Genomic DNA, 23,015 nt, shown 5'->3' on the forward strand with positions numbered 1-23,015 from the left:
GGAATTCTGTGAATGAACTCCCCATAGCAACAATGCTAGTACATAAGCCCGAATATTAGAAGGATTTATGCTCAAATGGGACTTAGGCGGGGGGGGGGGGGGAAGGAAAAAAAAAGATCAATGGAGGTACTGTTCTCCCCGCACCAAATGACAGAGGCTCACAGGACGAACCACAGGGTAGCACGGCAGTGATAAGGCAATAAAGACACGTTATTGTCCTTTTTCTGAGCATGCAGCATAGACATTTCTCTGCTCAAGGTGAATGTCCTACCTCTAGCCCCCCCCGCCGCTTTGTGTAAAACCTGCAAGCGCTGAAGCACCAGGCTGCAGCCAGGACAATGGGGGAAAGACCCGCTCACAGAAGGATCCTTTTGAATTATAAAGGCCTCGAAAAGCCAAGGCCTCGGGCCACAAACAATGAGGCAGCAGCCCCTGACAAGTTGTACGTCCAGAGATAAGCTTTACAACTTTTTAGCTGCATCATGTAGGCGACGTGGAACAATATCTGTCAGGCATGAAAGGTCCCTCCTGGTAATCTCTTCCTTCCAGGAAGCAAATTCAAAAAATCCTCCCTAAGATTTCAAGTATGCACCAATAATCACCGGTCTTTCCTAGCGGCAAGGTAAACACCGGCAACGGGCATCCTGAGACCATGCCAAGACACTGACTGGCATTGTCCCTGACAGCAGCCTCTCCTTTCTGTTCACTAGGGCAGGACAGCTAACTGTCCAGGGAACAATTTACACGCGTGCAGCAAGCATGCAGACAGAGATGCAGAAAAACAACTGCATTCAGTACACAGGTCATCCGGACAGCCTCCCCGGGGCGCACAGACCTTGCTCCTGCTCCTCGGGCCTCCCAGGCTGGTTGCCCATCTTCAGCAAACTCCGCTGGCTCCGGTCAGAGACGGTCTAGGATCCCCACGCCCTGCTCACGCTCCGCATCAGAGGCAGACCTTGCCCCTGTCTGCCTTTCAACCTTTCTGCTCTAGTCAACTTAAAAGGAAAAGTCAGCTCCTTCCTAGTTCCTGGCACCAGGAACACAGCCTGCTGCTCATGCTAAGGCAGCTGTGGCTAACCCTCCTACCTCATTACAATATTATGCGCTGAAGGCCGTCCTGTGTGCTTAATTAGCCGCCTGCATGCTGGAATAAAAGAAGGGGGGTGTGGACAGGGAGACGGGAAAGAAAGAATGACTCAACATGCGATGCAGGCCGCACAGAGGCAGCCAGGCAAACTGCAGGCAACGACTGCATAAAACCGGCAAGAAACCCAAGACTGCTCTCACGCATTCGCTCCAGTGGGGCCAGAAGGCCTCACCAAGTCCATCCTATTAACATGCACCAGATGCAGAGAGGTCCTGCCCTGGAGGACTGGGGAATGAAATTCGATCGAGTAAAAGAAAAGAATCGTACACTGTTCTAGCGAGCTCCCTGCCCAGAGATCAGGCTGCGGTGCTGAGCGTGCGGGGACGCAGAAGAACATAAGCACGTCCTTAAAGACTCTGCCCAATAGGGATGAACTTAGGCTTGCTCTTAAGGCCCTTGCTGAATTGGGAGATAGAGGCCACGTTTCCAGAAGGCCTCAGTGACAGATATTGCTGAAATCGCTTTAAAATGCAGACGCTTACATGTGAGCTGGATGCTGAAACCTTCAGAAAATTCTGCTCTTTGCATCAGTTTGCTCTAATGCCCTCCAGACCTAATCTGATGCTCCTGAGTGGGCACGTCTACACGAGACACTAAATGCGCAGTAGACTCATTCTACTGCGCATTAGCGTGGCAGGCAAAAAGCATGTTACTGTATAGCAGAATGAGTCTACTGTGCATTAGCGTCACCTAAAACCGCGTGCCAGTTTAGTAGTGCTGCTTACAGCGCGTTAAGTTAGTACTTGCTATTACAAGTACTCAACTTAATGCCCCACAATTATGGTGCATTAATGAATATGTAGACGCACCCACTATTCCCAAATCTCAGTGGGCCACACTGTCTGCACTGAAACCCACAGAAAGGGCAAAGCAGTTCCCAATTTGTCTCCTCCCCAGCAGGAACTGGGAAGAATCGTTACGTGGCAGAACCAGGTCCATTATAAGATACAGGAAGAACTGGGGCAACAGATGTGTCAGCAGTAGGGGTGGGTGGTAATTGTTACTATTAAATTGCTTGCATGACAGTAGGACCCAGTCCCTCCACCAGACTGGTGTTCAACATGTTAAGTCCTGTACAAACAAACACTAAATGCAATGAATGACCTTGCAAACTGAAAGCCAATTTGAAATGTGGTATAAAAGACCTTATATAGAAAGGCCTGAAATTTAGACCATTCGGGAACTGCTTATGGTTTGGTGGTACATTGAACAGCTGTATCAGGTCCGGCTCTGTGTCTGTCTGTGGCAAGGGGCCGATATCTGTGGCTTCAGAGGAAGACAAAATGCACCCCTAAAGCACCTTGTGAAGGGAGCAGCTGCAGTGTATCTGCAATGAGGACTCTCACCTTGCACAGGGGTCCTTTTCCACTCCAGCAAGGGGATTTCTGTTTTTTTAGAAACAGTCCTGAATTCAGTAGAAGTTTTAAAAATGAATGAAAGAAATTTTTTTAAAACGCCCACAAATTCTAGCATGCTGCCTGGTGTCCACCTTGGTCTGAAAACAGCCTGGAAATGCAGAATTCACACCACCACTCCATTCAGACCCTTTTCTGCCTAGATTTGGGAGCCTGGGCACTGCACAATAAGACAGGGCCAAAATGCCTCCAATATCTCAATCTAGAGGGGCAAGTTATGTGCCAGTCCTAACCCTGACCTTCTTTGTTATTGTCAGTTGACGTTAAAATCCTCAAGGCTGTTTGGTGCAGCTGTTTGCATGTAATTGGACACTGTTCAATGAAACTCCCTTTTCCCTTCATCTCCCACTCCACATGATAAGAAGCCTTGATTAATGAATAAGTTCTGTAAAAAGAGCTCATCTGTGGTGATCCAAGGTCTATCTGCAGTGATTTATAATGATAAAACCTAAACAGCAAGTTCAGGTCATTCAGGGCTCATGCAAGCCAACTGTCTGTGGAAGCCAGGAGGAGATCAGTGCAGGTGATATCTCTGGGGATCCTGCTTGATATCTTCCAGATAGCAACAAAACCATGATGTCAGATTTTGTCCCGAAATGGGCCGTTTTTAGTTTGATGGTCATGTTTAAATTGGTATCACCAGACTAAATGCTAAACTGCAGTTTAATACAGTTGCACCAATGAACTGCTGCTGGTTTGGAAAGGAAGGAAATTCTGCCGGGAACTGAAGAAACCCAGCATAGAAAGGGAGACTATTCAGACTAGAAATAGTCTGTCAACACGCAGGGCTGGTGCTCTGCAAGATTTCACTCGCAGCTCTGCCCACGGTACCTCAATAATGACTTGTGGCATCTCACGTTAGCCCTGTCCTGAATCTTGACACGGTTCCTGCCGCATCTCAGTCCTAAAGGAAAGGGCACCCTTGCAATTCCCAGTCCTGGGCTTCTCCCACAAGCATCGCATGTCAAGTCTCGTGACCTGCTGCTGGGCTAATCCTGAAGACTTCTTTAGAAAAATGTGCTAATCACATGGAACTGTGGAGCATGAGGTGGAGGCTAAAGGATATGGACACAAGCTCATCAGGAATGAATGGATGTTGTGAACATCGTCTGGTTTAGACCTTGCATGCAATACAGCCTTAAAAAGGCATTATATCAATGCACCACTTACTGCCTGCACAGACAAAGTGCCATGCATCACACAGGTCTTCACAATATCGGGCTCCACTGAGCCCATGCTGTACCTTCCCGTACAGGTAAAACAGCCAGCTTTCCACTACAAAGTGCTCAGCTAACTGACTAATGCCACAAGCAGCCTCCAGATCCTCTACCAGTACAACTGGGTTTGACTTCCTACTATTACAGAAGATTTCCAGCATGAATTCCTGATCCAGGCTCCTCCTGCGTTCAACCCCCTGCACCTCCAGGCTGACAACACCCAAGTTACGCTCAGCGCCTTCTCATTTTTGCACATGTGAATTTTCTGGTAGCGAGAGGCACTGGACTGCCAGAATGGTGAAGTCCTCCATGAGCCAGTGAAAAGGATATGGACAGCACTACAGCCCCACTCCCACCACTGTACTGGTCTCCCTGACCCAGAGATTCCCAAGTAGGATATCAGTTTAAGGGTATATTCTGACCTCCTAGATATCGGGAGCTAAACAGAGTCCCCCCCGTCTCTCTCTGCCTAGGGTTTTCCATGATGTCAGTGGGTGTTGCAGTGTGACAACTTCCGCTCATCCCCTCCACACCTTGCTACTGGCCTCTTAGTCACCAAGCCCCCTTCCATCTTCCTGATTTTATTCTGGACTTTGGAAACACTACCCGAGGCCTTGCACAACGTGCTTACAACCTTCAGAACCCAGGTCGAGGTTGGCTTTGTCTTTCTTTTCCTAGAGTAATGTGTATTTTGTTACATCCACAGTCCAGCAAGGGGGACATCAGACAGTAGATTTTGGGAACCCAATACAAACCTCTTCCTTGGGTGCCTCCTTAGAGGCCATACCTCTTCCTATTTCAATGCACTTATTTTAATCTGACATTTTGCCATTTGATTCCTACTGTGGGAGACCTTTGTCTCGGAGTAGCACTCAACTGCCACGGCAAAGGACCTACGGTCACAGCCTTATGGTGTCCTGGGATACACTTGTAAAGAATACTGTCTATATAAATATGTACTCTGAACTGCCACAGGTTGTTACTAGTACCCCCTATTCATCTGTTTCTTTGCACGTATTTTTGTTCAAACACCGGTGCACACAAACCAGGATCAATAACCGCCAACCACCACCGTCAGAATCACAAACAGCCCCCATCCACAAACATCCACACAGCAAAAATAGAAAAAAAAACCCTTATCTCTGCTTTCATCAAAGCTCCTTAGTTTGCCTTGCAAGCCCACAACCTCCATATTTATCAGAACTGAAGCAATATGAGGAAGGCCTCTTTCAGACAGATGGTAGGTGCATCCCACACCATCTGGGATTTCCTTTGCATCTGTAACACCTTAAAAATCACCTGGAAACTGATACAGAACTAGTGCAAATCCAAAGAGGAGGTGGGGGGAAAAAAATCACTAGGTAAATGGGATGCAAGGATGTCAGTGAAGTAAGGTGAAAGACCCTGCCCTTCTGTATGTCACCTCTTCAGGCCAATGCCTCGTCTTTCTCCGAGTAAAAGAATTACCCACACTTTTGGCCTTACAGCAAAGCCATGCTTGATACCAAAATGCAAGGCTATTTTTTGCAGGGGAGAGGAGGATTATAAACTCAGCATTGAAAATCCAGTACAAGGACATGGGCTTGGAGGGCGAGAGAAAACCTCAGTTTAAAAAATCCAGGGGAGACCCCCGACGCAAGCAAAATGAGAGAAGGAGAGACATGAAACGTGCATAGGCACGTGGCCCTGAAGCACAGAGAGAAGCTTTCTCCCATTGCCTGTTCTAAATACATGGCTGAAATTCATGCCTTTACCAGTCACAAACCAGCTGGCTCGTTGTTTTGGCACTCACGCTCAGCCTAAACCAGTAGCTTTTGCAATGGTCTGAAAATGGGATGCTGAAGCAGGCTTTGCTTGTGGCAGAGGTCATCACAGTCCAACTGCTGGAGTACGTGCAAGCCCTGCCACAGGAAATAGCAGCCACATTAGCCCAAGCAGCGCAGGGAATAGCTATGCTGTGCTGGGGTCCCAGCCATGCTACGTTCGGACACGTACACGGTATGGGTCTGAATTCTTTCTGACTAGTGGTGAAATACAACACTTCCAAGACAAGGAGATCTTACTTTCTTGTAGACTGTGTGACGACTTCTGGTTTTCTTCAAGAGGAAATAATATTGACCACGGGGAATGCATTAGTCGACACACAGCCTCCTGGATCAATAAATCCTGACACTGAGCAGTTCACACTTCACCATCTGCTTCTCGTGCTGTAACATTAGCCATCTTTACTATGAAACCAGCTGTGGAAGAACGTCCCATGGAGTGGAGCGCAGTGCTGCATGCAGCTGGCAGCGCTTGCAAAAAGCAAATCACCGAGTCGGAGCAGACGCACCTGAAATCTAACTTTCCAGTGGGGTCATAACAGGTAATGACTCGTTAACTTGACAACAGCAAGACAAACAGCAGTAGCCCAAAGCCCCAGGGAAGAGGAAGTTGAAGGCTGTTAGAGACAGCCACCCTGAGCAGAAGTCACGGAGACAGGAATGCCATTTGTGGGTGTACCCATCGAACTATAGTTAGAAACAAACAAAAAAAACAGGGGTGGGGGGCAACTTCCAGCCTGACGTGCAGACAGCACACTTGCAACTTCTCCAGTGAAGAGATGCAGCAAAACAACAGGGTTAACAGGAGGCTTCTAAATCCATTACCTAACTTTTCCCTGTAGTTACAAAATCAGAAAAAAACCCCAATGAACAACACCAATCATTTTACCCTTCTGAAATTATGTATTAACGAGAGAACCTGAATTCCTTCCAGCAGCAAGAAAGAATTAATGTAGTCCTCTCCACAGTCCTGTGGCCTGTCAGTCTCTCATTAAGAGGCATGGCACTGCCAAGGGGAAAAATATTTTTTGTAGGTGAAGAACAGGTGAGGATTTCACACAGGGAGGAGGAAAGAACACACACTTTTTTCAACTCCTCACCAATGTAGGACCTTGCTCTCCACACACTTCTATTCCTCTAGCCATGCGTTATATTGGAAAATATCATTTGCAGGGAGGTAAAAATAAAATCAACGTGAGTACAGCTTCTAATAGCTCAGGCAGAAGCCACAGAAGAGAAAAATACCACTACACCCACCTTAGGCCAGGTCCCCGTGGACAGATGTCCAGATCACAACCTCATCACAGCTATCACAAACTCATTGGAGGTCTCTGCAGTGGGGGCAAGGGCTGAGATTTCACTCTTCAGGGACTGGCCTTTCTGGTGGGGGTTCAAGTGTCATGACCGGGCCTCATGAGAGCGTTTTGAATACCAGCATTAAGGTGGTGCCCAATCTAGAGATCAGTATTAGCTTCCAGGGTTTTTCAAGACTTTGTATTAAGTCTCATCTATAATATGCACAATAGCATGTCCCAGAGAAGTGAGGAATTCATTAGCAGCAAAAATCTCAATGGGCCACACTGTCTGCACTGAAACCCGTAGAAAGGGCAAAGCTGTATTTTCCATTGAGTTCAAAACCAATCTTTGCAGTCAGGGCACTTGGGAGGGTCATGACCAAGTTCACACGACCAAACCACAGCCTTCTGAAAACTCATCTGAGAAGCTGCAACTCTCCTTCTTCCTTTACCAAGTATGAGATCCAATCTGAGCCAAAAGTAGTTGGAAACTGGAGGAGAAAAACTAGAAGCAGTACCAAGTGCTTTCTTGAATGTACGCGTTAAACTAGACCAACACTGCCTTCTTTCCTCTCTCTCCTTCCCAAACTTGGAGTGCAAACACAATGGCAACCTGCCAAGCCATCCTGGTTGTGATGCATTTAAACCTAGAGGGGATCAGTGTTAAGGATCCCTTCTTTTCAAACCAGCTGGAGGAAAGCTGAGAATTAATCTAATACAGGTATTCATGTTGACTCTGCTGCAAGTGATTGAAGAATAACCAGAAACAAACCAAGGGATTTGTAGTATTCCAGGTGGATGATAGCACGCTCCCCTTCTGTTCAGATGGTGGCCTTAAGCTGGGTTTCTCCAACCTTCGCTGACATGTTTACAGCTGCAATGTATCACCCCAAAATGTGTTCGCTTGAGCCAATTAAGTGTCAACATATTTAGTCAGTCAAGTCATTAAGGTTTAGCATTGCAGCATCCGCACCACATACTTGCATCTTCTTAAATGGCTCAGATCCCAGCAGGCAGACTTGTGCCAGCAAAGTGATGGTTTGGGGAATATGCAGGCGGAGGAGAGAGTGGCATTCATTACATGAGCTGCTTGATTAATAAGTCACAGGCAAAGTATTAAAACTTGAGTGTAAACACATTAGGGCACATCTGAGGAGCTCAGACGTCATGCTCAGGCGGGGCAGCAACAACGTGAGAAGGGACACATCACAGGAAACAAGGCTCCTGCTTGAGCAGGTGGCTCCAGCCGGCTGGAAGGTGCCTTCTAAAGGGATGGTGTGCCATTTATCCACAGCAGTCAGTTATCAGAGGTCCTGGCAGAGCCACTGCATTGCATTGCTCTAATCTGTCCCCCAGCCACTGGGGAGCTTGTAAAAAAGATTGTAGCACAGAGCAACACTCTAGTTAAGACAGTCATCCTTTCCCTGCCGCCTCTGGGGGTAAGGAAAGGGTCCAGCAGTAAATCCTTTGGGCTTAGGAAAGTTGGGCAATAAGATCCTGAAAAGTAAATTAGAGAACTTTGTTTCAGGAAGGCAAAGCCTTTGTTTGTGTGCCAAGGTGAGAAGGGGCCCACTGGAAGACTTGATCTTTTTCCCAGTTAGCTCAAAGTATCCTACCAGGTAACCCACTTTTCAAGAGGCAGTAAGATCTCTGTAGGACACAAACATTAAACAGCTCAGGTCCAGTGAATCCCAAAAGCTAGAGTCCTCCATAGGTAATGGTAAGAAAGGCAAGGAAGACAAGCACTGGCAATTCAAGATAGCCTGTTGTAATACATTCAAATAACTCCAGGTGTTAATTTTATTTAATATGTGCATTAGTGCTGAATATACAAGTGTGAATAGTCATGCTGGCACTAAAAGAATAACATCACGGATAAAGACAAGAGAATGGTGGCAAGAAGGGGACTCGAAGGGGAAATGCCAAATTTCAGCCCTTCTTTGCTGAAGTGCATGGATGACAGCAAGTGTTGTAAGCACAGTTTGCTACACCTGTAAAACTGAAGGAACTATTCCTTTATCTCCTTTTATGGGTGAAATCTGTAGGGATGTGTACTGAAATAAAGACACCCAGCTCCATTTATAGGTTACTGGCAATGTTTTTCAAAAGGAGTACTTGAAAGTTAGATACCTGCCCAGGCCTTCATCTTTTGAAACATTTGACCTTTGCATTTAAACCAAATCATGCCTAGGGAACGAGAGGTGAAAAGAAAAGATGTTATTTAAAATAAACTGGGGGCACTTCAGGGTTAACCTTCATACTTGAATCAATTTGCATGTTTCCAATATGTACAGATGTGCATATATTTATTAAACACAGGACAGTTACTAGTGCAGAGCTGTGGATGCATGCATGTACTTGTGTTTGCACAGGGGTACATGTTTTCCAAATGTTCGACTACGGAAAGGATCCCCTTTTGCCAAGGGGATTCTGTTTTTATATTTTCTTTCCAGAGCTATATTCTTCTTTTTCTCCAGAAAAATTGCAATAGTGGCTCCTGCCATGTAGAAGGCAGTAGACTCCAGCTAGCTTTCCAGAGGAAAGCGCATATTTTTTGTCGCCTGGAAATCCCTGCTAAAATTGGTCATTTGGTTTCTAGTGAGAGCTTGCTATGGATCAACACATATCGTCCTCATTAGTGAGTCTCGCACTAGTCCCAGTCTATCTTTTACAGGAAAAATGAGGCAGGAGCTTGACTGAATCCAAGGTGCAGTCATCCTGCTGCAAACCCCCAACAGCCCTTTGATGTGACAGATCACAAGAAACAGACACCTTCAGACTTGACGTATAGTGGGTTCAAAAGGCCCCGAGCTTGACTAAGACCTGTCCTTCAAAAGGGATCACCTTCCGTTTTTCAGCTCTAATTGGGGCCCATTAGCATTTTATGAAAAAATTAAATTGGCAATTAGACCCGTCAAGGAGTTTTTAAAGCCCTGTATTACAGCTCTTTCTTTGAGCCTTTCACCGCAGAGAAGCTAATGTGGACCAGAAGCCTTCACACTAGCACAAACAGTCACTCCAGATCAGGAAACGCCGCACTCTGGGTGAGAGCGAGAGAAAAAAAGCAGCACTGGTCAAAAAGGCCACACAAAAGCGCCAGCGGAAATCCTGGGATGACAAGTCTGTACATAAGCATGAAGCTCAGGGGCCCTTCAATCAAGAGGACTTGTGACGCTGAAGGTGAAGAGATGCCTTGTAGGATTAACATAGGAAATATGACAGCATGACAACTAATGGTCCGATTCCTCTCCCGAACCAACCCCGAGTGAACCCTTCTGGTCCAGGTTTCAGAGGGGAGGCAGCACACATCAAAGCTACTATCTGCTCCCACAAGCAAGGGAAGAGATCTGAATGCCATCAGATGCACTGATGAGATCTGAATGCCATCGGTCCCAATGTGGAAAGCTGGCTTAGTGAAAGCCATGAAACTTGTTAAACATGAGGCCTTGCTTGGCCTGCTGTTTCTATACGCGCAGTGTACTGAAAGCAAGGAAAACGAGCCCAAACCGAAGAGCCACGTGGGATGGAAGCAGAAAGCCTGCTTCCAAAGAGCTCTACCTGACATCTATACATATCAATCACTTCTTAATAGAGTGGGATCACTTAAACATAATTTATTATGCAACTTCATTTACTGCGCTAACAATGCTTCATTCTGCTGTTAGCACTTCTGCCCAAGCAACCCGCAGGTTGGATTCGTTTTAGGAGGATGCTGGACATGTGGAGGATAATTTAAACCTTTAATTTCCTTAGGGCTTGCCTTCTGAATGCTTACACACTGGTGCTGTCTCCGACCATTACAGTTAATCAACTCAGCAGTCACGCGGGCACAGACAATAATGCGCTTGTCCTGGTGCTTGGCTGAGAAAGAGTGCCCATTATTGTTTCCTCTATTTAAGAATAAACACAAATAGCCAAAAGGCTTTTGATCAGAGAGTGCAAGGGCCCTGCTGATTGTAACTCCTGGTATAATGCCTCAGCGGGGGTGAAAAGACTTGCTCAGAAAGCTGGCGTGAAGTGTGTAGAATAAAGACGAACCAGATGGATTTAGGCCCCATACAGGTACCTTCTACTCTATGGCAGTGAGACAGAAAGGAGAGAGAAATCTTTGGCCTTTGTTATAATCTTTACTGAGCTCCAATATTCATATTAATTGTTTCCAGGCATAAACCATTCCTGTATATTAGAAAATCAAAACACGGCTGCCAGCATGGAGGAGAAAAGCAGGCAAATCGAAGAGCTCTATATATGTTCAGGCCCCACCATGAATAAGTAAATGAGCCAGCACCGCAGCTTAGGAAAATAAATAACCCTTCCCTGCTATTTCCATTATGAGGCTCATTGACACTACTGAGCCTGACAGAGCTTGATATAAATGAATGTCTCCCAGATGTGTTCGCTGCTGGTGGATGCTCTGAAGGTGCCTGGCTCGGCTTGGCACATGCCCCCAACCCAGTCCAGTCACACCCCCTAGTCTGCTTCGGCGTCTTCCATTCAGCACAAGAATCACAAATATGTGCATGGTGGGTAAAACAGACGAGCAATAGCTGCTGATGCTAGAATAACAGTAGGGAAGAATGTGAGATGGATTCAACTAAATGGCCCTTAGGAAAATCACAAGGAGAATCTGGAACATTTCTGACTTCGGAGTTCGCAGGAAGCTGTGGGAAACACAGACCCCGGTTTTCTACCAACTTGCTGCAGCGTTTCCCCCCACATCTATCCCTCAGCTCCTCCATTTGTACAGTGATGGTCCTCCAAGGTAGCAAATAGCCCCGAGTGCGAAGTGCTAATTCCTCAGTGGCAGGAGAGAGGGGACATTACAAGTGATTACCCAGTTCCACTTGTAAACCTACAAATCACCACGATCTGAGAAATGCAGACCTTCCTGCGCGTCAGCCACCCAGGTGCAGAGGGGTCTCCAAATCCAACATCTCCCCATACCTGTATGTCTCCACATGCTAAACCAGCATATGGGTTTGGATTCATAGGGTCAACAGTTTTCATAGATGCAAACAATAAGTGTTTCCAAAGCCACCCTTCCCCCAGCTGCCTCCTGTTTTGCTTTTCCTCCATCCCCTTTTGGGACAAGGCAACACTTTGAGTAACAGCTGTAAGAGCTTTAGAAATCTGGCTTTTATGTAAGATTGCTTCTCCGCTTCAGGGCACAACACAGTGAGACACTGCACCGGGCCACAGAAGTCTGAACCCACGCAGCTCTCCTTACGAGCACTGCATTTTACGTGTGCGTTCGACATGGCCAGGCATCACAAGGCACAAATTCCAGCTCTGCATCCATCTCCAGTCCTATTGATTCGCCCCCGCTTCCCAGTGATGGAGAGGCAGGGGGGTTGGACCCATCCTTCTGTGATTTACTGCGCCAGCTTCTAATGAGGCAGACAGGGGAGCCTGTGTCAGCACAAAAAGGCAGGAGAGTGGCTTGAACTCCACCAGCCGACACGCCATAGACCATGTTTGTACAGGCAGGCCTGGTGTCAATTATTTATTACCTGTGACGCTGGGAACGCACACTCCTGCTCGAGGTCACCAACACACATGCGGGAGGGTTCCCCCCAGGGGAGCAGGCAACCTCAGCATTTCTGGTTTCTGTAACTTGGTTTCTTTTCCTTTCAGTCGGAGATGTTCTGTTACAGAACCACCGCTGTGCCTCATCTGCTTTCACAGAGCGCCCTTCAGCTAAAACTGCTGTAGAGCCAAATCATCCCACCACAGACTTAAAAAAAAGGCAAAATTAATGGTTATAAGCAAAGGAGATAAAAAGCTCCAACTTCAGCTGAGGTTTAAAAGAAAGGAGAAGGATGATGACGCAGGGAGATGCCAAGGGAAAAGAGGCAGACAAAAGCTCTAAGTGAGGCTCAGTTTAAAAAAACAGAAACGGTCAAACCAGAGCCTGAAAAAAAGGAACCAGAGAAGTTTGTTGAGCATGTGGGCAATAGGCTCTTTTATGCTGTTTGTGCATAAAAGAGGTTGGTGTCCACATTCCCCACAGAAACACACTCCCCATGGTTCTCCAGTCGGGCCTACAGCTTAGCTTGCCCACTGCCCAAGCTCCCTTAGCAATACCTTCTTCAGAAGCGCTGCAGCAACTATGCCCAGACCTTAACGCCTCTTTCTACTGAGGTTTTCTTAGGCTACAAACAGATGCTGTTTTTGTGCTGGGATGTGTTGCCCCAAGATGTACCCTGGCTCATCTGATCCATTTTACTGGCATGTGCAGATGTCACCCGGGGCCTGCGGGACTGGTCCCCTGCTGCTCCAGGGGCTCGATCCTGCGGCCCTGTGAGCCTGACCCCAACCCGAGGAACTCCCCATGGGACTCCACTCCATGCTTGCAGTTGCAAACCCAGGGTTCGAGCCAGGCAACGTGAAATGCTGGGTTGGGGCCCACCCTGGGAATCCCCTGCAGAGGATTTGTGCCCAAATGTATAAACGTTCGCGATGATAAAGCAGCAAAAGCTGTTAGTAGGAATTGTTGTACAACAACAAGGGGAAAGGTCGTCTGTTTTGTCCCGCTCATGTTTTGTCCTGCCATAAGTTTTTTTGGTGGGACAAGGATGATGCGTTTCTGCCCTTCCACACCTGAGAGGTTCCAGGAGACCATCATGATCTTTGTGCCTTCCAATCTTAACCTTTCTATAGATGATGCTGCACTGGATTACAATATCCCCCTTGGTATCCATCCTTAAATGTGACCTTGTAACAAGGGTGCTCTTCTTTATAACCTCTCTCCCACTTTTTGCCCACTAAAAACACACCCAGTCCCATCCAAACCCTTCCAACACCCGACTCCACTGAGCAAACATTGTCAAGATACAGCCAGAAATAGAGTAAATCGTAACGACAAGTCCTAGACAAAGTTCCAGCATCTAACTATTTACATGATAAAGAGATCAGGCCCATTGCGTATGCATATATGCACATGCAGAATCTCTGCAGCACCTGAAGCTATCCCCACTAGATCAGTGGTTTTCAACCTTTTTTCATTGATGGACCCCTAAAAAATTTTGAATGCAGGTATGAACTCCTTTGGAAATTTCATATGGAGGTATTCATCCCCCATCCACAGTAGCTAGGTAGGCACAGGGATGTGGACACTTCAGGACGCATCCTGCGTTTTTATATCTGACACCTATATATTCCTTTTGGGGACCCCGGCAGTGTTGCTTCCTCGGCTGTGTTCCCAAGCTCCCATGCTGCAATATCCGAATGTGTTTGCTTCCCACTCTCACTAAGCCCCCCAGGATCTTTGTCTGGCATCACAACTCCTTGTTAGCTGACAAATCTCAAGCTCCTTTAGATGTGATGTGACAAGCTTCCATTAAATTCTAGTGCTTTGGCTTTGCTTCAGTGAAGAATAGGATCTGTGTTTGGGTTACGGCGAAAAATTTACAGTGTTACATTATGCACCACTCAGCTGAAGGAGGAAAAGAAAATTTCTTGAAGTGCTTTAATCCCTGGCTGGTTAGCAACACTGCCTTCCCCACGGCTCGGACGCTGGAGAACCCTGCAGAGGCCGCGATAAAGAGGGAGGTCACGGTCAGATTTAATAAGGTCTCACATTCCCTCTAAAATGCCACCAGAGAGCAGACAAAAGCGTGTGTTTGCTGAGCTCATCGGGCAAAGCCAGGGTTTGCACAGAGGTATTTGGTATGCACGCGGCGTCGCTGCCTTTGGAAGCTAGCGTACTACTGAAGCCAGAGGGAAGGAGGGGGTTAGCACTGAGAAAGCACACGACACGCCATAATGAAGGCTGCTAGGCCACTGCTTGTGTCAGGGCCTCTCCCTGCCTCGGTTTTCTTCCAAGAGGAGGAGGATAGCAGGGTATGCACAGCTGCGAGCAGGAGACGGGACAACCATTCTGCTAAGATGTGGCCATGCAAGGATAACTTGAGAATCCCTATTTAATTCATTGTTTTACTCCTCTCCAGGCTTTGAAGAGGTCTTGACCATACTGCTGCATGCATCCCGGGTGGGACAGAGAAGGCTTCCCGCTTCCTAGGACCCAAATTCCTCTGCTGGGTTTCAACAGCGGCATGGAAGAACCGCTTATGCCGGTAGGAACTGAGGATATCAGGAGGGAGATGCTTTTAGGATCGGCTCCTGCTGCCACCTCGTGGCTCTTCTTCATACCTCGGCAGTGTGCAAAGTGCATGCGGTTCTCCTGCCCCTGGACTGAAAACGACAACGCACCCGAAACCCAAGAACAACAATTCGATTAGTGACACTACCGAGAACTTGCACCGCACTCACAAAAGCTGTTTCCACCCTTGAATTATATCAAGGAGAGTTATTTTTCATTGTTATCTATCTCGACCAGTACTGCAAAAACACAGCGTGACAAATCCAATAAAACCCTCTGAAAGCAAAGACAACTGTGTATGTTGAAAAGGCAGGAGACGCCCTGATTTATCAGCAATTTTAAGGGCCTCTTATGCCACGGTTAAGTCACCGACTTTAAGGTATATTAGGTGAAAATTAATTCAATCAATCAAATAGCTGACATCTGCATTCAAAAGCCAAGACAGGTGTAGTCAATCCAGCAATGAAAGCACAGCAGGTGGGGAAAAGAATCACATTTGTACCAAAGAGTGTTCTTTGAGCCTTCCCTTCCCTCCTCCCAAAGGCAAAGGTGATTGATTTCCCATTTATTTCACATTTTATTTAACTTCAAATTCAGGAAAAAGTATGTTTTTCCAGGAGCAGAAATTCACCACTGTGGGCCTTGTAACCTAAAATCACTAACAGGAAAAGCAAAACTCTCCAGACAAAGCGTGTGGAAAATGATACCTTTCTTTGATTCCAGCACTGTCATGGAAAACTGATCCCAAGGTGCCAGTTATTAGTGAGAAGCTTTCTGCAAGGCAGAGAAATGTCTCTTCCTTCATTACCTCCCCTAGATGCCCTATCAAGAAGACGGTAAGCAGGACCGATAACAAAGGCCATATATATTGATCTGCCTTCCAATTTATTCCTACCTGTACTGGGCTTCAGCCGGTTCTCAGCAAGTTCAGAAATTGCTCCTGTTGTAATGGTCTTCTTCAGTCTGGAGACCCCAGAGCCTGCTGTTACCCCTGGCTTTGTGAGCATGTCATCGCTGCTGGCTCTCTTCAGCTGCAAGAAAAACCACCCTGTGAGCAACCAGAAGAAAGCACTCTCCGCTCTGTTGGTGAACAAGTTAATGGTACAGACGTGGATGGTGAAAGTGCTGAAACCTTGAGGGATAAAAAGTTCTTTCAGGAAACCCATGGAAACAGGACATTGGGAACACAGTCAGGAGCCATTGCTGAGCACCCAGAAGAGTGCTCTCCCCACAGTCAGGAAGGTTTCCTACCTTGGCGTGTGATGCCCAAACATATTTATTTATGCAGAAAGGGACCTGAGGGTGACAGTGGACAGTGGACAGTGGATATGAGCCAGCAGTGCACCCTTGTTGCCAAGCAAGCTAAGGGCATCCTGCGCTGCATCAGTAGGAGCACTGCCAGCAGATCGAGGGCAGTCATTCTTCCCCTCTATTCTGCACTGGGGAGGCCACATCTGGAGTCCTGCGTCCAGTTTTGGGTTCCCCACTACAGAAAAGATGTGGACAAATTGGGGAGAGTCCACAGAGAGCAATGAAAATGATTAGGTGGCTGGGGCCCATGATTTAGGAGGAGAGGCTGGGGGAACTGGGCTTATTCAGTCTGAAGAAGGGAAGACTGAGCGGGGCCTTCAACTCCCTACAGGGGGGTTGCAAAGAGGATGGAGCTGGACTGTCCTCAGTGGAGGCAGATGACAGAAGGAGCAATGGGCTCAAGTTGCAGCTAGGGAGGTTTAGGATGGATATTAGGAAAAACCTCTTGCTAGGAGAGTAGTAAAGCACTGGAACAGGCTACGCAGAGGCGTTGTTGAATCTCCATCTTTAGAAGTTTTTAAGACACTGGTTGACAAAGCCCTGGCTGGGATGATGTAGTTGGGGCTCGTCCTGCTTTGAGCAGGGGCTGGATTAGATGTGACCTCCTGAGGTCCCTTCAACCCTCATTGTCTGTGAGTCTATTTATCTACAGCCCATGGGTTGAGAAGCAAGTGAGATGAATTAACTTTGACTCAACACACCCCACCGGATCCTCACTTATGACACAAAGGATGCTGCTGTTCTCCAGCAGTGACCTCGCTCCTCTCCCAGGAAGGTGGAGTGGTTCTAGCGGAGAGTGGCTGCCAGTTTATTCCTGTCAATAGAGAATTGCCAAGCTTAGCTGCACCAGATCCTGCTTCTCGAAAAACAAATGGCACACGCTAGGGGCTGAGCAGACCCCAAAACTCAGCATCTAGCCCTGCTGAGGACTGCAATGCTGCTGCACTGAAAGAGCAGAGCAGAGTAACGTGGCTCCCCTGAAGGGAAATGTCATCTGAAAGCTGAAATCGTTTGGGCTGTTTACGCCTTCAGGGGCTTTATTTATTGAACAGCAGTGAGCAAAGCTGGCTGATAACAGTTTGGTGGGCACTGCTGCTAGTGTCCTTGCTCGGCAGGATGCGACTCGATAAGAAGTGGGAAAAGCGGGATTTGCTCTCGGGGATGCTGGATGAAATCCATCGCAGCAGAGGAAGGCATCAGCTCCCAGGTTTAGAAAAACAAGCTGCAGAAATCTCCACATTACTTTATACACATCTCATAGCATGGTTGGAGGCTTGCTGTAGTGTCCAGGAAACATATGAGAGGCATGAACTTTTTTTTTGGTAGGGAGGGAAGGGGCAGTATCATTTATTGGACCAACACACTTTTGGTACAAAGGTTCCTGAAAACTTATCTACCATTTCTCCAAACAACACAGTTCGTCCAGTAAAAGATATCAGCCAAAGCAATTTGTCACCACTGCAACCCTGCAGAAAAACAAGCCATGTTCCTCCAAGGTCTGTCTTAAAAAGGTATTCGAGTAGAAAGGTGGTTACTGCCCTGGAAATAGAAACCGTGCAGCAGTTACAAGGTCTCCAAGTGAGAGTGGAATAAGGATCTTCTGTTCAGAAGACTGAGCAGAGAAACGGTACCCAAAAATGCTCAAAAATGCAGGAACCACTGAAATTAACTACATGGGTGGATCAGGGAGTGCCTTTTGCAGTTTGATCTTTCCCAGACATTCAGGAGTGGGGGTAGAACAGATGCGAGACCTCAGAACAAGTGATCTAATTACAAACCTAAAATGGAAGGATGTATGAGGAGCTGCTCAGACACTCCCGAGTCACATGTTTGAATCAAGTTTTCCTACTCGAAGCCCCCAAAAATCTTTTGTAAAACCATGACTAAAGTTCTGACAACACAGTGCCTTTGTAAGGAAAAAAAATGCATTTTGTGCTCAGAAATAGCTCCCGCAGGGCCTGGGACTTTACTGTTTGTTGAGATGGGAAATACCAGGCAGGACAATATACTACAGCCATGGAGCACACACTTGCACAACCCATCCAAAATGAGCAAAAAAGGACCTTTTCTGTTATGATGAAAGACTGGCACCGTTAAGAGTAGTTTCATAGTTTCACAGTTTCTAGGGTCGGAAGGGACCTGAGCAGATCATCTAGTCCGACCCCCTGCCATGGCAGGAAACAATACTGGGGTCAAACGACCCCAGCAAGGTGTTCATCTAACCTCCTCTTAAACACCCCCAGGGTAGGAGCCTGCACCACTTCTCTTGGAAGTTGGTTCATCTCCTCTCCCAGTATCAAACTGCAGTGTACTACGGGGGATGAGTACCATAACTTTCCAGCCACATGGCAAGATGCCACCCAGAGCTACAAGACTTTAGTCACAGAAACTTAAGGGATATTCAAAGAACTACCTTCATATTTTTATTGCCTGAAATTCCCCTAGCCAGCTCCCCTCTGGAGGATAATATTCAAAATCCACCTCTTGCTGCCACCACCATAGTTTACTCAATAAACTTTACTGCATCTGAATAAGCAAGAGTGGTAATTATTTTTGCTGGTAAATACAAGTTCATTCTGAAGGCGTAATTCAGGAAACTCATGCAACACAAACCACCCCAAACAGATGCCTCACAAGGAAAACCCTGAAATGATGTTGGTCCAAAGCAAGGAGAAAGAATCCCTCTTGGAATACAGTCATCTGCATTACCCCATTTGTGCCTCTCCGTAGCTCAGGCTTTAATTAGTAACCCTTTAGAGACAGAAACCTTTTAAACATCTTAAAAAGCAAAACTCTGCAGGGTGTCTCTGAAGAGCAGGATTAAGCGGTTTAGTCGGTTCAGAGCTGGAACACATTTAAGTAAAACCCAATCTCTCTCAACTCTAAATTGTTCCCTCCTTTCATCTCCTCATCTGATTCAGAGTCTGTGGTTTCCTGGACCCTGGAAGCAAACAAGTGTTGATAGCCAAAGCATTGATCTACTGCAGGAAACCAGACATCTGAAGTTCTGCATGATGGCAGTGCTTTTGCCAGCTATTTTTAAAACTAAAACAGAACAATGTGGCTTTCTGACCTTTAGAAAAGGCTTCATCCAAGTTTTTTTAATAGTGGCTCTTAACACGTTCACCACTTTCCATGGCAGAAACACACATCACCACACTGCCTACATCTCTCCCCAGCCTCGTGCTACCTGCTCACGTTGGTTACCTTTTAACTTCCAAGTGTTCAATAGCTTACAGATCACAGATGGAGTTAAAGATGGGACACAACATTTTAAGAGGATGCACCATCCACTATACAAGGTGCCACAGCTAGCCTGGAATTCCCACCTCCCCAGCATTTGCTCAGAAATACCAGTGCCTGAGAAGAATGGTATTTCAGTGACAAATACAGACTGGCTGGACCCCCTAGCCTAAAAAAACCCCATTCCTAAGGTACTTGGAGCTTCTGCAAGCTTGTAACACCCCCTGTGTTGAGACTAAACTCTCTCTATACAACATGCACAATAGATGCATCCAATGCATGGATTAGTCTGGTGGTGCTCCACCTTTAGGTGCGGGAGGCTTCTGCCTGGCCCCGAACTACCCCTTTGCCCGTCTTTGTGCACTAGGATTGGGCCCCCATGAACCTGATTCAGCGTGCAGGGACACACTATCTGGCTACGCTGGCACAGTGCTTCCTGGCTAGTACCTTGCTGAGCCGAGATTCAAAAGCGAGCGAAGTGGAGGACTTGGAGGTCTTCATGCCCGAGGAGGCAGCAGGAAGAGGTTTTCCTCGGTCAATCCCGTGGCTCCCTTGCTTTGGCACTGCACTCCAAGGCTTGGCAGCGCTCTTCATGGTCTTTCTAGAGGAACGGTCACTCTGCAGAACACAAGAAAGAAAGGAAAAAGGATATTAATGGTTTCAAAGCATTTGGAAACCAGAGAGCAGTGGAAATACCTGGCATCAATTTAAAGGGCGGAAACGGATATACTTAATTCTTTCCCAGCCCTCATACACAAGATCATACATCCAAACACAGCGCTTTAGAAAGTAGCCTGTGGCCACTCATGGCTTTGATACACAACTGCGACATGCAAAAGAGGTGGGGGGGAAGTTGCATTTTGCTGGGACCTGTAATGGTCTTAGACAATTGCCCAGCCAATATTAAAAAAAGAAGATGGAAGCTACCAATTAAGCACAGCCCACACATTTCCAAGATGCAAATGCAGCTTTGAATCAGGTGCCACTGTTCTTATTCTTAGAGCACAGGTTTCAGATCTGCAAGACGAGCTTTGCTCATCATGCTCGAATCGCATGAGGGCAAAACTATGAGTTTGCCCTGGAGCGTGGCCCTTTCCCTCGACTCTCCACCTCTTTGACAAACCAGTCTCCACTGCATACGTTGGGGACCACCAATAAAGGGAATGGGTCCTGATGACCCAACAAGATGTATTCACTAGTCTAATATCCCCATCACCATCAAGTTCCAAGTGTGCAAAAAACTTAGACAGCGCCAATGTTTTAAACTGATACTCTAGAACCGGTTCCCAGCTGCCTTCCTTTCTCTTTCAAAGTCAAAACTGCCGGAAGAGAAGGAAATTTATAACCTGCAGATTGTAGATCATATACTTCAGTGCCGGAGATACAGAAATAGATTTGATCATGTTCTGAATTCTGAAGTCATTAATAGCCAAGGATTGCCTATTTTAAATGAATCAGCAGCCAATTTCTTAGTTAGTGCCTGGCAGAAAAGGTGCCCACATCATAAAAGCTGCATTTTTATCAGCTCTGGAGAGGACAAGGACTAAGTGCACCAGAGGCATTTCTACCCTGAGACCAGACCTCCACTTTAGGGCTGAAACACAGTGAACAGACAGTCTGGGGGACATGTGAATTGCTGGGGATACTTGCAGTGTAGCTGTCCTGGGGATGACGAGAGGACTTCCTCTCAGATTGTCAATCCAGCCTCCCTCTCTCTTGGATAATCCCTTCAGGTAGCACAAGCAGATGACCCCCATTTCTTTTAAGTGATCATCAGATTCATCGAGAGCAGCAGTAGCCGGTGTTGCTACAGTGATGGAGTGAGGTTTCATAATACCAATGTTAAGAAGAGACAAGGCAAAAAAAAAAAATCAACTCCTCTGCAGAGGGAAAGTCAAGGCCTGGATTCAGTCCAGAATTCCCCAGGGATGAGTTCAGGAGGGAAGTAAATCCTTCTGGCAGAACAGAAGCAAATCTCTCTTCCTGGGTACAACCAATTACACTGGATGTACCAGCAAGAGCCATTTGCCATTTCCCCCAGTTGCAGGTTAAAAAGCTGGCCTGGCTCTCTAAGCAGATCCATACATGCCCGACTTTTCACCCTTCATCCCCCTTCCCTGGGGACACTGGGGTGATGAGGAGCAGATGGCTCTGATGCAAGCACATTGCTTTGTGTCTGCACACAAGTGCCCAGAAACCACAGGACACCAGGCTAATCTCATCAGGAAGCGATGGCTGTTAAGCATCTACTGAATTTTATCACAGAAGAGTAGAAACCAGGACGCTCATGGTCTTAGGAAATGTAAAGAGATGAGTCAAACGAAGCTTCCTCCTGACTCAGGCAGCAGGAGCCATGATGAGAAGGGCTCAGTCTCTCTGCCTCACAATTTAATTTGTGCATTATTTTTGTGCTGTGTTCCTCGTTAATGAAGGTGGATTCCTGGGAGACCATCTATTCAGGGCTTAATTGCATTCAGTGCCTACACACCTTCCAGGTGTCACGGATGTACTATTTAAAGGTGTTTTCCATTGCACACAAGCATGAAAGAACTTCACGCTCTCTTTTGCTGCTGTTTCAGGGCAAGCAGAGCAAGCAAGCAGCAATTCTCCTATTCTGCCTTAGAGGATCTTGACTTTTTCTTGGACCACACTGGGGAAAAAAAAACAATCAATTTATTTTCCCTTGGCTACAACCTGCCAGCTTTTTTCAGTAAGCGTGGTCATCAATTTTATTAAGAGCTCCAACCTTTTGGTAAAGGGGCATGAGCTAATCTCATCGATGTAAAAAAACAAACAAACAACCTATTTCTTTCCAGGGCCATTACTGTGTACATATGCTTGATTTTCTAAAGCAATTCATGTTTGGGAGAGAACACAGTATACAATCACGTTTAAGTAATCTTGTGCCCTATGATTTCAGAGTAACATTAGCAGCTTTTTGGCAATTGAAATGTATTTAATGGGCAATTAATTTTTAATGGACGTATGCTTCCTGACATTCATATGTACAAATCAAGCAACTGCACATACAAATAGTCATGCCGATGAGATCACCGGCTTTACACACACGTGGATTTTACGGCTGCAATTTTCTGACTGTTCCCTGTGGACCTCTCCAGAGCCCTAGCTCAGCACCCTCCAGCTCTGCTGCATCATGATCCTTTCTCTGGTGAACAATATCCGATCAGATTTTATCTTGAATCAGCCAGCACATTTTAGATGGCTAGGGCAGGTTACAGCCCTTGGATAGTCATGTTGAAAAGAGAAGAGCAGGAGCTGGAATAAACCTCAGCGAAGGCAGCTACCATTTGAATAGCCGTCCTCCTGCCCTTTCCTCCCAGGCAACAGTAGCTTATACTACAAGCTAAATCAATAAATAGGAATATCTGCGCTGCCATGTTAATGCTTCACTGGGCCATGCAGGTGAAACTAAGGAAATCACTAAACATCAAGGTCTATTTAG

General features: G+C 46.6%; 1 protein-coding gene across 5 annotated transcripts in view; it reads right to left on the reverse strand.

Annotated features, from left to right (window-relative positions):
* SPECC1 (sperm antigen with calponin homology and coiled-coil domains 1) overlaps positions 1–23,015 on the reverse strand; it is a 124,011-nt gene that overhangs the window by 78,187 nt on the left and 22,809 nt on the right. For 4 of the 5 annotated variants that reach the window (XM_090026463.1, XM_090026462.1, XM_090026460.1 and 1 more), the window contains 2 exons: positions 20,000–20,170; positions 15,894–16,029 (listed from right to left, as the gene is read on the reverse strand). In XM_090026463.1, coding sequence (XP_089882589.1) covers positions 15,894–16,029; positions 20,000–20,146 — 283 coding nt within the window. In that variant the 5' untranslated portion in view covers positions 20,147–20,170. Of the gene's footprint in view, positions 1–835; positions 1,167–15,893; positions 16,030–19,999; positions 20,171–23,015 lie in introns of those variants that run through there. The other variant, XM_090026464.1, reaches the window with a different exon arrangement.

The sequence above is a fragment of the Crocodylus siamensis genome, chromosome 13, assembly GCF_052110815.1.
Source record: "Crocodylus siamensis isolate JL-2025a chromosome 13, ASM5211081v1, whole genome shotgun sequence".
NCBI lineage: Eukaryota > Metazoa > Chordata > Crocodylia > Crocodylidae > Crocodylus > Crocodylus siamensis.